The 13606-nt window shown below is 25.0% G+C and overlaps 1 protein-coding gene and 1 long non-coding RNA gene across 5 annotated transcripts in view; one reads left to right on the forward strand and one right to left on the reverse strand.

Annotated features, from left to right (window-relative positions):
• Positions 1-4568, reverse strand: part of LOC107998214 (uncharacterized) — a 22968-nt gene extending 18400 nt beyond the window's left edge. For 2 of the 4 annotated variants that reach the window (XM_017057376.3, XM_017057375.3), the window contains exon 1: positions 4423-4568. In XM_017057376.3, the coding sequence (XP_016912865.1) occupies positions 4423-4507 (85 nt within the window). In that variant the 5' untranslated portion in view covers positions 4508-4568. The remainder of the gene's footprint in view (positions 1-4422) is intronic. The other 2 variants (XM_062072685.1, XM_062072684.1) reach the window with 1 other exon arrangement.
• LOC114577574 (uncharacterized) lies at positions 3894-10546 on the forward strand. Its single transcript, XR_009829176.1, has 4 exons — positions 3894-4210; positions 4432-7250; positions 7343-7556; positions 8053-10546. It is a non-coding gene; the product is annotated as an uncharacterized LOC114577574 (long non-coding RNA).
• Positions 10547-13606: the final 3060 nt, after the last annotated feature.

A 13606-nucleotide genomic window follows, 5' to 3' on the forward strand; every position in this document is an offset into this window, starting at 1 on the left:
AATCGACGAAGCTTGCTGGCGGGTTTAAAAGGGCCACTGGCAATCTGCCAATAAGGCTGACAGACTCATTAACGGATAACCAGCGACAATTAAGGTAAACGAATCGATCGGGCCAGGGTATTTAACTACTACCCGCCAAACCTATGTGTACGTGTAATTAACGTGTGTAAAATCAAATTCACCACTCCTCTCGTCATTCTGTCAACATGTAAGATCAACTAGATAAACGTCTTAGCAGCGATGAAATTTTCCTCAGATAAAAATCATTGACAATTGAAAATCATTTACATTGACTTGACTTAAAAGGAATTATACAAATTGGTTTGTATAAATCGAAATATATCGTTCATATAATTGTAACAATGAAATAATTTAATAATTATGAATATTGAGAACGATTTTTGATATTCTGTGCATAAGAATATATAAAAATATAGCAATTGTACGTATTATGCAAAAACATTATTCATCTACAAGTATTCATCTATGCATTTCATATATCTCACAGAAAAATCTAATGGGATGGCACGAAGAGCACACAAGAGATATATGTTATACAATATATGTATAATCTTATTTATAAATGTAAGACTTTCGAAAATTATTTTTTTTTCTGTTCATTTTCTTTCTTTATTCATGTGTTCTATGATTAACGAACAAACGTTGAACCTGTTTGCTTCTATCGAACCATACATTTGATTTTTAAAACAAGCGAAAAACGCATTCACGCTCACGATTTTCACTTTCCTAACAAAAATTCCGTCGAAATGCACTTTGATTTTGCTTGCTTTGATATTCATGTTTGCGCAATGGGAATGTTCTTGTCGAGTGTCGAGTGTTTTGTGAAGTAGATTGGGGAATGATGTTTGGTCGACGTACGTTTTACATGAAAATGATAAAACGTGATATTCCGTTTTTATTTCTGATTTTTCTAATCAAAAAAGAATTATTTTTATTATTTTATTTATATGTGATGTCATCTCCTTTTATTTTAATTTGAGAAAAATGATTACAAAGTATTAGCAGAATTAAATTGATATAAGTTTTAATTAAACCTATTAAGAGCGATATGATATATTAGCGATATGATCTATTAGCGATATGATTTTAATTTCTTCCTCTCATTTTCTTGAATATGGATTTTGAAAGAGGAGGAATTTTTCCATAAGAATATAAAAATTTGAAATATTTCAAAAAATTTCCAGTGTATTAAAAAAAAAATTTATGAATGTCCTATATAATTTTTCAATCATTTGCGATGATTGAAATAGAAAAAAATAGTTGATCAAAATTATTCATTATTATTTCATTAATAAAATAATGAAATCAAGTTCATTTTGAATTAAAATGAACTTGAATTTCTATCGCGAATTTCAAATAATTTTAAATGAATTAGGAAGATAATATTTTTACGAAGTTCAATTTAATATAATTTATACATTATTCATTTATATCGAATAAATTTTGCTTTATAAATCTTTTTATAGCACACATAATACTATGTGTATTAAAATATTCTGTCTTTTATAGATTTTGTTTTATCTCTAAAATTATTTTCATAGATCTTTTAGAAAAGAATTAAAAAAACTATATTAAAACATGATAAGAGTTTTAAGAAATGTTTGGTTTTTGTTGTGAAAACTCGTGACGTTCAAAGTATCTAGTACGTAATTCACAAGTTTCACTTCTTTTCCAAAGTTTTTTTTGCAACATTACAAATATAAAATAATATTTTCTTTTTAATTCTTTTATTTTTTTCTTATATATAATAATAACTATAGCTAAAACAACATTAAAAAAAAAACATCAAAAATTAAAAATGGAAATTCATGATGTTCACGTGGCTCATAATTTATACATCTTATATTTTTTGTTCTTCGTTTCTTCTTCTGTTCTTCGTTATTCGAAATTGCATTTTTTTTATCTTATGTCTTTTTTCTAACAAAAGATTTAAGGAACATTACTAATAATAACAGAACATCGTGTTATTTATTATTTTTCAATTATATAAACGATTTTATTTTTCTATTTGACTGACACTTCATTAATAATCTATCAAATTTCTATTTTATTTTCAAGTGCCGGAACTGTAATAAATCTTTAAGAAACAAATAATTGTATTTCAAAAAAGATTAATTGCTAATAATGTAATTTTTTTATTTACATTATTTTATTTTTATTCAATAATTTGGATTTAAAGTTTTATTATCTAACGTTTGTTGTTTATTTTATATTTCATTTTTATTATATTTTTATTTTATTGTTCATTTTTAAACAATGAAAAATTTTAAATTTGTTTAGGTACTAAATACAGACAGGAAGAAATCTATAAATAATACATAAAAAATTATTAAATTTTTTTTAAAGTTAAAATTAACTTATCAACATCTTCTGTTTATAATATAATAATAATTACCATGCAAATGATGAAAATAAATATAATTGTTGTCTTCAAATATGCATTTAAAAAAGTTAATATTTTTCAAAAATCGATATATTATATTCGGAAATTAATTGATTTGAACAAAAAAAAAAGATTCCAAAATTGAAACATTATTCTATTAAATCTATATTGAATAAAATAATGAAACAAAATAAGATATTTTTAATTATTTACCTCTAACTCATTAAAAAAATTCTGTTCAATGTTTAATAATATTCTGATTAATCCTAATTCTTTTCTGATATGTTAAACACAAAAGAATAAATTGGAATAAATTTGATTACAAAAAATATAAATATTCAAGTATATAATCAATAATGAAAAGATATTCAATCATACTTATAATCAATCATGATATGACCGATTATTCGAACAATCTCATCAGAGATTACAAGCCACGTATTTTCTTCGTCTTTGCTTCAATCTCTTCAAGCTAGCCAATAATCTTAAAAGTGATAATGATCAACATATCGTGAAAGCATAATGAAAATAATGTATAAACTCTCTTCAATATGATCTTGAGAATAACATAACTGAAAAAATGAAATCGAAATCGTATATTTCTGTTTTAATTATGTTTTAATTATGTTAATTAGTTTACTGTTTTATAAATTATGAAGGGACACTTTAATTAAAAACTTAATATTTTATTTTGATTAAATTATATATAGAATTAATTGTATATTTGAATAATATTAGATTTTTCTTTTTAAACTTTTATCTAATGTTTAATTGATTGTATTTAATGTGATTAAATATTACGATAATATTTTAAGAACCATAATATTGATTTAATTTTTGAAAATTTTATTTTTTCTTTCTTTTGTCTTAAAATTTAATTAAATTTCCATAAATCTTCAACATAATATTTGTTATTATATCTTATATATATTTAGTTTTAAATACTACAAATTTTTTTTTATATAAACCGTTCAAATTTATCCTTCCTATTTATTAAAATTGAAAAAAAATTTGTTAAATTTTAAAATTGAAATAATTCTTGTGCAATAATTTTTTTTCATAAATAATTAAAAAAATTATTTTTACAGCATGCAGATTATCATATTAACTGTCACGTAAATCTTAATGATATGTATAACATAATTATAACTATAGAGGTTATACGACAACGTCAAAATTAATGGAAGTTGTGTTAAAATAAATAAAAACCCTTCAATATTATAGACAAAATAAAAATTTTGGCAATTAATTGTTAATTTTCTATACCATCATATCACTTAAAAAACTATATATGTATTTATCTTATTATTATATATATTATCTTATATTTATATTAGATATATATATATATTATCTATATATATCTTATATTTTATAATATTAACGACAAACAGTTCGTTTATGAAAAAAAGTTTAAAATGAAAACTGATAAAATCTAATCTGAAATTAAAAACTGATCTAAAATTAATTACTAACCTATATTTCTCACAAGTAGGTGAAATCCTATTTATAGAAGATTAACGATGACACATCGAAACACACGGTCGAACCACGCATCACGAAATCGTAGTCGCGATTCATTCACGAAACCGTACGAATCCGCGTGGGTCTTCGGGTGAAAGCCGAACAGACCCGGGTCTCGCCGATCACTGTTTACACTCGCTGTCTTATCAAACACGCGAGAAAGTCACACCGTTTACCAGAAACTTCTATTGAAACAAGTTTTCGCCTCTCTGTGTTACGAGCGAGGTTAAAAACATGTGAGCCAATTTCTCGTCAACACGGAAATACAACCGGAAATACCATGTGAGAACGTTGACTGTTTCCTTACATCGATTTCTTGTTAAATTATTTGAAAACCACTTTATCGATATGTCCAAAATTTTTCGATCGTATCGATAAACGAAATCACATGACAAAGTAACGATACACCATTATTTTCACTTTAAATGCAAAGAACGAATTTAAATAAAATAAAAAAAAATAAACAGAAAGAGAAAATAATCACATGTCTATACCTGGTGCAGGAGCAGCAAGAAAGGCTTGATTAGTGGCGACGAGTAACGAGACCAGCACGAACAAAGACCACGCGAGGACAATCATCCTGGATCGTAGTGATTACTGAGAAGTATTGATAGCGAGTTGATCAACTTGCCAAATTTCGGATCACCCAGACTTCCACTACGGTTATGATTTCGCGCACCTGACCGGTATACACGCGTGTATATATCCGTAATAATTTGATTGATATTTCAAATTAGTTTTCTTCTTAAATGTATATATATATATGTATATATATAAATATATAAATATATATATTCTTATATATGTTTATATATGTATTTATGTAGATATGTATATATCTGTATATCCGTAGGTATGTGTATATACGTGTGTCGAAAGTCTTAATTCGGCGTCGCTAGTTCTCGAACACGTTTCTCTCGATGAACCGGGCCGTCGGGCTCAGACTCGGCTTTACCGACTTCTCCGACCAGTTAGCCAGCAGTGAACTGTTCGTGTTCCTGCCTTGGGCATCGTAATATACATAAAGTCGCCAGATAAGCCGCAGCTGACACCCCACCACGAACCCGTCGTGGGACGGTCCGTCTTCTCGCTCGCTCACTCTCGATGGAACAGCTTGAAATCCTCTTCTTCTCGAAACCGCCCCGCCGCTCGTTCATTCCCTCTCTCTATTGCTCTTTCGCCTTTTCTGTACCACATCCCTGTACACGTGTTCCCGCGATGCGGATTGCAGTTCGCAAACATCAGCCGACCTGTGCAAAAACTACCGTTGCAAACGGGTTTCTTGACTGTTTAGACTTAACTCCGATAAAAGTTTTTGATATTTTGATATAAGAAACGTGATTTAAAGACGTGACTTTATTATTTTCTTTTTTGTTTTAGGTAATAACAAGAACAATAATGATGAATATTTACATCGAATTTTTTGATCACCTAAAACTTGAATCAAGTTAAAGATTTATAAGATTTTTTGACATGATAAGCATGATATTTCAATTCTGATTTTTTCAGAGGTGTTTTATGAAGAGAATGTTAGTGGATATTAACTCTCTGGAATATTATAATGTGTATTTTTGAAGTGATGCATGTTGCATTTTTTCTAGGAAAATGAAATCAATTACTTGTGAAGTTATTTAACTTTCGAGGTTGTTAAACTACTTATTAAATTTACATCATCATCGAATATCTACTAATTTTTAATTTCGTGTGAATTTACTATTTACATTTGATTTAAAAATAATAATTAGTCACGAGTAAAAACATTGCGAATTCTATTTTTATATATGAAAGATACATATAAATATATATACATAACAAGTTGCAAATTGAATATGCAAAATGCATAAAAACATTTCCATTTTTAAAAAAATTTAAGAGAAAAATATGGATGTAAAAAATTAATATTCAATTGAAAAAGATTCTCTCTAATGTAATATTCACATTTATAATATTAGATATAACTATCAATATTTAATATATATTTATCTAATAGATGATTATAATCAAAATGATATAAGCAAAAATGATAAGTTTTCAACGGAAGTTCTTTTTTATTAAGTTTTAGAAATAATCTTTATCAGCATAAGCATCTTGAATAACGTGTTTGTTTTTTATGTTCGATATAACGAATACAAGTGGATTGCATTTATTATAAAAATATTTAACTGATAGCACGTGAAATTCTTTATATAGAAAAATCATACATTGTATATAATTTTGTATTATAATTTGATACTATAAACCATAATTATAACATAAATATGTATCATTTCTTCGTCATTGAATGAACATTGACGAATAAACTTATATTATATAAACAGTTCCTGGGGAATTTCAAATTATTTCTATATATAATATTGTGAATTAATGAGTCAGACAAAAAAAAAAGATATAAAAAATTTAAAGTTGTAACGAAGTATCTTTGATTCGAAGAATGTATAAATTTATCGATCAATGACGAAATATAATTTTCTTGAAATAAAACGAATAACATATATTCTTAAGCCATTAATTAAATTTCTATCGCAAATAATTTTACTTATAATAGATCTGACAATTTATAAGCTAACTTATTAGCAGTATAAATCTAATTCCAAATGATTTTATAATCATTTAGTACCGCGGTATTTTAGAGAAAAATTATAATTCTTTTTTATTTGTTTTTTATATTATTTTTTAGAATCGATAATTTTATACATTATTTTACAATTTGTAATATCACGTAAAAAGCCTGAAAATTGAATTAAACTAATTGACTAATTGTTAATGCAGAACTTATTTATTTGAAAGTCGAAATAACATAAATAAATGCAAAAACTCTAGTATTTCAGATTTTTAGAAAGCGATGAAAAATAATATTTTCAATATATATCATTCGTATTACAAAATACAAAGATAAGTAGCGCACAATGTGCTAAAAATTAGACAATTGAATGATTCCATGAACTTAATTTAAAATTATATAAAAGTCATGTGCAGCCATTAGTTTCTTGTTCTAGATCTGAAACATGCAATGGCAGACTACTGATTATCATAATACCAGCAATATCTTCCGAATTTTCTTTTTCGATTAAAATAATAACAATAAATGTTTGAAGATATTTCTCTTGTAAATTTAAATTTTCTTTAAACAACATTATCAAATAATACATTATCTTTTTTTTACTATAATTATATGAAATATCCTTTCTCTTTTCATTGTTACAAATAATTACTCAGACAACCAGAAGATTCATTTGAAAAATGAGAAACAGATTCATAATATTCCATTGTATCAATTGATAATTATCAGAATTGTATCATATCAAATCCTCTATATAATTGGGTAAGAGTCGCGTATCATGAAAAGAATATTTCAAATTTCAAAAATATTATTTTCCAAAATATATAATACTCATTTGTTTCTATGATTTTCAGTCAGTTGCCGCTAAAAGACAACTAAATCTAAATGTCATCGTACGTCGAGCAGCAAACGAGTTGCATTACCATAATCTCATCACAAGGACAAGATTATAGCCGCGTTTCTATTCTGCTAATTCCACATGGAATTGTTAATGTTAAACATTTTTGCTTGAAACGCGACCTTCCGGAATTTAATCTTTTTTATGAATATTATATTCGTTTCAATTAAGTACGTCTTCAATTACTAAGTCGCGTAACAATTCTACAATAATTGTCAATTCATTCGATCGTTTATCAAAAACTTGAATGATCGAATATTCTTTGATACTCTCAAAACTATTGAATAGAATAGCTAATCAATTTTTATAATTTAAAATAATTCAAAGATAAAAAAATCTTTCGTTTGAATAATAAATAAAATTTAATAAGTTTAATTCCTTTATGTAAATTATCTTTTGAAAAATTAAAAAATATGAATTTTTAAAAAACCACTGCTATTATTTCAGTCGATATTAAATCATTATCTATTGTATAATATTTGTTCATCGATCGTGCACACGAGAAACAAGATATCTTTTTGAGATACATCCGGGTTGATTTGCAGATTTGAAAAAACGGGTCACGTCAATGGATCATTCATCGAATGAATCTGTTTTTTACTCCTTTCTGTTCTTCTTTATCCCTTGTTTTTCTTTTTTTGTTTTTTTATAATTCTGCTTTTACAGGCATTACACGAGTGTCACACGTTGAGGCTAACTTATGTGATACTTGACACACTGGAACCAACGATAACGAGCCACCTGGAACGAGACTAACGAGCATCTCACATTTCGTATGATGTATTCTGCCATTACTGACATAGTACACGTGATACATACAACCATGTTAGATAAGTCACTACTTGTATTATTCGTCTTCACTATAGGGGACTTCTTTCTGCGAAGAAATCGGTCGAACCTCTTCTAATTATTTGACTTTGATTAGATCTCGATTGTTCGTACCCAATGCCTCGGAAGTAACATAACCGATTGTGATAATAAGTCAATAGAATTGAGTCATAAATCATAATTGATTTTCTAGCTGGTAACATTTTATATTAATTGTGTCGTTCCAGATAATATATTATTAAAAAATATATTAGAAAAATGGTTGATATCAATTATTATCGCTCAAGTTGAAACATATGGTTAAACCAAGCAAAAAAATTGAATGAAATAATCATAATCATATTTATATTAAATATTTAATGTACAGAGTACGCAGAGAATGTCTTAGTCAGAGAATGTTATTTTTAATTTAATCATTAATCATTGATTTAATCATCGAATATTTTTAAATCATTTATTTAATATAATCAATATATATATTTAATATTATCAGTTAATATCTATTAGAAAGACTTTGCGGATTATGTTTATAATGGCATACTGGTTTTGAATAATTTATTTTCAGAAATAAAATCTTCTAGTAAAGTTCGATCTCCAATTTCTTGTTTCTTATCTTAACTTAAGATAATATAACATGAAATAATGAAATGATAATAGAATTATTTGAATATAATAAAAATCAGTTATGCAACATTTTATTTTATAATGTAGATTGAACATTTCCATTTAAAGTTTATCATCAGAAATATCATGTTTATCAATTATTGTTCTCAATTATTCTATTGCATATTAAATTATTTTCTTCCTTTATGTATTTTATATTTTGAAAATGTCGATGAAATAAATATACATAGTACATGTATACTATATTTTAAATAGAGTATTAACTCGATAAAAAGATAGTCTACATGACATTCCGTTTCTAGATACCATCTTCCTTCTACGGCCCTTCTTGTCACATTGACTTATGCTCGTTGGACCGCACATTTCAATCTCGCTTCAGAACGTTTTCTCATGCTAATTTCGATGCAGCCCGTTTTCATCTCGCACGATGCTCACGTACACCATCTAAATCAGTTGTTTGCGGAACAGCGTGCGAAATATTCTATATCAATGTACCGTATATCTCTGATTATTAATAATAACTTATATATCTGTCAGATAAATTGTTTCACATTAATATTTTCTAAATGTGTTGCTTCAAATGATTGCTTCTTCTGTTTCTGTCTTTTCTTTTTTTTTTTTTAATTTTTGATTCAATAACGATTTCGTAATATTTAATTTTAAAAGTATAAGCTTTGAAACTTCCAGAATTTAATCAATCATCGATTATAAATTATCAGCGAAGTTTAGATTTGAATTTGAACATTTAGATTGTACATAAATATTCGTACGTGTAATCTATTGAAAGATGTAAATATTGATTATTGATATTTTTGTATCTTCAAAAGTATATATAAAAATTATTGATTATGAATACAAATATAATCGAAAATGGATTTACCTTTAGTAGGAATTTAATGAATGAGATTTAATCTAATCTCTAAATATATTTTTAAAAAACGAACTTTTTCTTTAGTTTTTAGAGATGTAGAGACAAAGATGCGAGATTTTATCTCTTTTTCTCACAAATTATTCGATTTTGTTTCACCAAATGAAGGCATGTCGATATTTGCAAACCATTTCACGTGCTCCATTGTGTTTCTTTAATTTTATTATTAGGTTTCGTAGCACGCGCAAACGCATAACACATGCGAAATGAAAATAGATTCATTGCGCCTCTGTTACCATGGCCTTCGTTGCATATTTGCTTACAAGGTGCGTCTTAAAAGCATTGTAAACACCGCATAGTCTACCTACCAGTTGATTGCGTATCTCGTTTGCTGCGGAAAGAATCAGTTAGAGTAGAACTTCATTTATTCATATCTTACTTACTAAAATCATATTTCTAATCTATTATCATTATAATTACATGAATATTACATTCAAGCAAATATATATTTATCACTTAAAAAATAGAAAAAAATAATGTTATAAAAAAAATATAAATTTATAATTTATAAATTTGCACACAAAATTTAGATAATATATATATATATATATATATATATATATATATATATAAATTATAAATTATTATAACATAAAATATATAATTCATTATTTAGAAAGAATTGATTGTATTATCATATTTTATGTTTATATATGTGCAATGGTTATAAAACGGAAAATCGTGAGCAATAGAAAAATTTTTATTTATATCAAATTATCCAATCTGTTTTGTCTCAGTATATATTCTGATAAATAAAACTAATTTTTCTTTGAAAAAAAATCCCATTCGATTCTCCTTCCTTGGAACGATGGTTGAATTAATAATACGTCCCAATCTAACAATAAACCTCGTAACTCGAATAAGTTTTATCGATCTCGTTCGAGGACAAGTGAAAAATAATCCGAACGAAAAACGATCAAGTATAAAATTCTTCATTATCGAAAATTTTACAGGAATTTATTTTAAAATAAATGAAGAGGAAAAGAACAAAAATTTTTCAGAAATCCTTTATGACATATGTATATTAGCAGATAGTATCTGTTGTCGAGGGGCAAGACGAATTAATGAAACAGCTCATTGAAACGTCACAACAAAAGTCCGATCGCTTCATGCACCGCTATATTTAGTCGCGTAGATGTTTTGAAAAATATAAAGAAGCACGCGGTACGATAATAAGCAGGCGACGATATTAAATTTAATGCAATAGCTGTTGTGGGAACTCGTTTATGTTATGAATGAGTTGAACGAAAATGATGATGATGTGACATTCCGATTGCTTGGAATAATATTCCTCTGATGGGAAATAGTGAAAAAAAATTTCCTAATCAACATCGATTCTGCAATCAAGATAACAGCGATTTGCTTGAAGCTTTTGATGAAATTTAATTATTTCGATAATGTTTATATCGCCTATTGCTATTTATTATAGTTTATGTTGTGGTAATACATATTTTTATTAGAAAAATAATCTTTTTTTATATTCATAGATCATCGAGTATATATTGTATATCGTTCATCTTATTTTTATTTTTTTGAGTTCTTCCGATGAATACATATGCTTATACGAGAATCTCTTTAAAAAGAAATTAAATTGAGCAATTTCCAACAGATAAACAGATTGTAAAAAAATCGTTTTATTATTATACATTTCATTTATAATATATGTATGTGTTTGCATGTTTCATACTTGTTATTTGAATTTTTCGTTACAAAATGATAAAGTATAAATATATATATGATACGAGAAAACTTCTATTACTTATAATAGAATAAACAAATTTTTAGCAATTTATTTGCATGTATCATAAATATTTTATTATTGTGTATTATTTTATCTCATTTAACTAAATAAAATAATCTCATCTCATTTAACTAAATAAAATAATAAAAAAGATATTAATCAATAAAAAATAATAAATATTAATTAAAAGTTTTTTATATTTTCAGATTGATATGATCAATGATGTAAATAATTAAGATTTAATTAAAAAAAAATATTTTTCTACTTTACTTGAAATATTTTCGATTTGAATTTCGTTTATTATTCTCTTCAACATATAAATTATAAAAAAATAAGTTTTCTTGATCGTTTCATCGATTATTAACATTTCTGTTACGAATAATCCAAATATGTATATAAGTTCCAGAAACTTTATCAGATTAATAATAACGCAAAAATATACATTTTAAAAATAAAATATCGCTCAAAATAAATTTAACTCATTAAAATATATAATGCTTATATATAATACTTGTTTTCATTTAACTTTATCACTTTGATTGCAAAAGATTACTAATATGATTATCCACTTCATATTTAGATAAAATAGATATCTAAAACTGCAAATGCGAAAATGAACAGAAAAGACATCTGTTAGTGTTTCATAATAATTTTGAAAATATTTAATAAAATATAATTTTTGATGATAAGAATATAACAAAAATAGTATTTTATCAAAATATATTATTACAAATATTTTAATAAAAAAAATTGTTTGTTGGAATTAATTCTTGAATTTATGAACTATAATTACTTTCAAAAAAATAAGAATATATAAGAATTAATCATAATAAATAGAATTGACACTTATTTAAAAGTTGATATCTAATTACAATATCGTACTTTTTTAATAATTTGAGCTCTAATTCATAAAGAATAAAATTATGAATCCTGGCATTATGAAATTATGAATCGTTTCCAAAATTTAATAAAATTCCTTGTGATAAAAAAAGTTAATTTTTTGTATCACTTACCAGAGTTTAATTTTTTATTATTAGAACATCAGATATGATAATATCAGAAATAAACAGAAATCGATTAATCAAAAATTTGTAAAAAACAATTCATCATAATCAGATATATCAATAGCTGTTGTTGATATTAAAATATGATATAACAATTAGTATCTTTGTCTACTTTTCCATAATTCTTTATTTTTTCATCATATTCTTTATAAACATTTTTTGAAACTGGAAAAAAATTGTATATAAATGCATATAAATGAACACAACAATTCTTCGAATTTTTTTTTAGGAAAAGAAGTTAGGTTAGGTTCTTGTATTATGTAATATTAATCGAATCTGTTGATATAATTTCACAGATACATTTTATCTCATTCTATTATTAGACATTGTTATTTTAAGTTTAAAAATTGATGATTTTTTTTTTTTATATATTTTTATATATTTTGAAATAATTAATCTTAATATAATCTGTTCTTATTAATTTCTTATTTAATTCTATTTTTATTTTGCTTTATATATTTGCTTCAATATAAAAGAATACAATTAAATAGACATAGTATATTAATTTATGTATACAGCTTTCTAATATCTGTCGATGATCTCTTCAGATAATATTGTAATATATATTGTATATATTGTATAATATTATAATATATATATATATATATATATATATACTGACAATGAGATTATATATTGTGTATATCATAAGAAATATTTTCTATTTTTAACTTCATCTATGTTGTATTGATAAGCCTCCTACGGAAGTAGATAATTGATAAGAATTTAACAAACATAAAATGCATTCATAAATTCATCCATTTTAATAATTAATAATGACATGACATCTCTTTACATATTACATTATTACATTTTTAGTACATATCATTTAAATATATATGTATCTTTCTCGTTCTTTAATATTCTATTAAAATTATTTTGAAATTTTTTTCATAGAAAAAAAAAATCTTAATAAATTCAATATTTCTGGAAATACTAAGAAATAGTTTTGAATAATCAAACTAATAATGAATAATCCGAATAAACAAATAAATATATTTCAAATTGAATCTTAACATCATTTTTCGCTACAAA

The sequence above is a fragment of the Apis cerana genome, linkage group LG3 (assembly GCF_029169275.1).
Source record: "Apis cerana isolate GH-2021 linkage group LG3, AcerK_1.0, whole genome shotgun sequence".
Taxonomy (NCBI): domain Eukaryota; kingdom Metazoa; phylum Arthropoda; class Insecta; order Hymenoptera; family Apidae; genus Apis; species Apis cerana.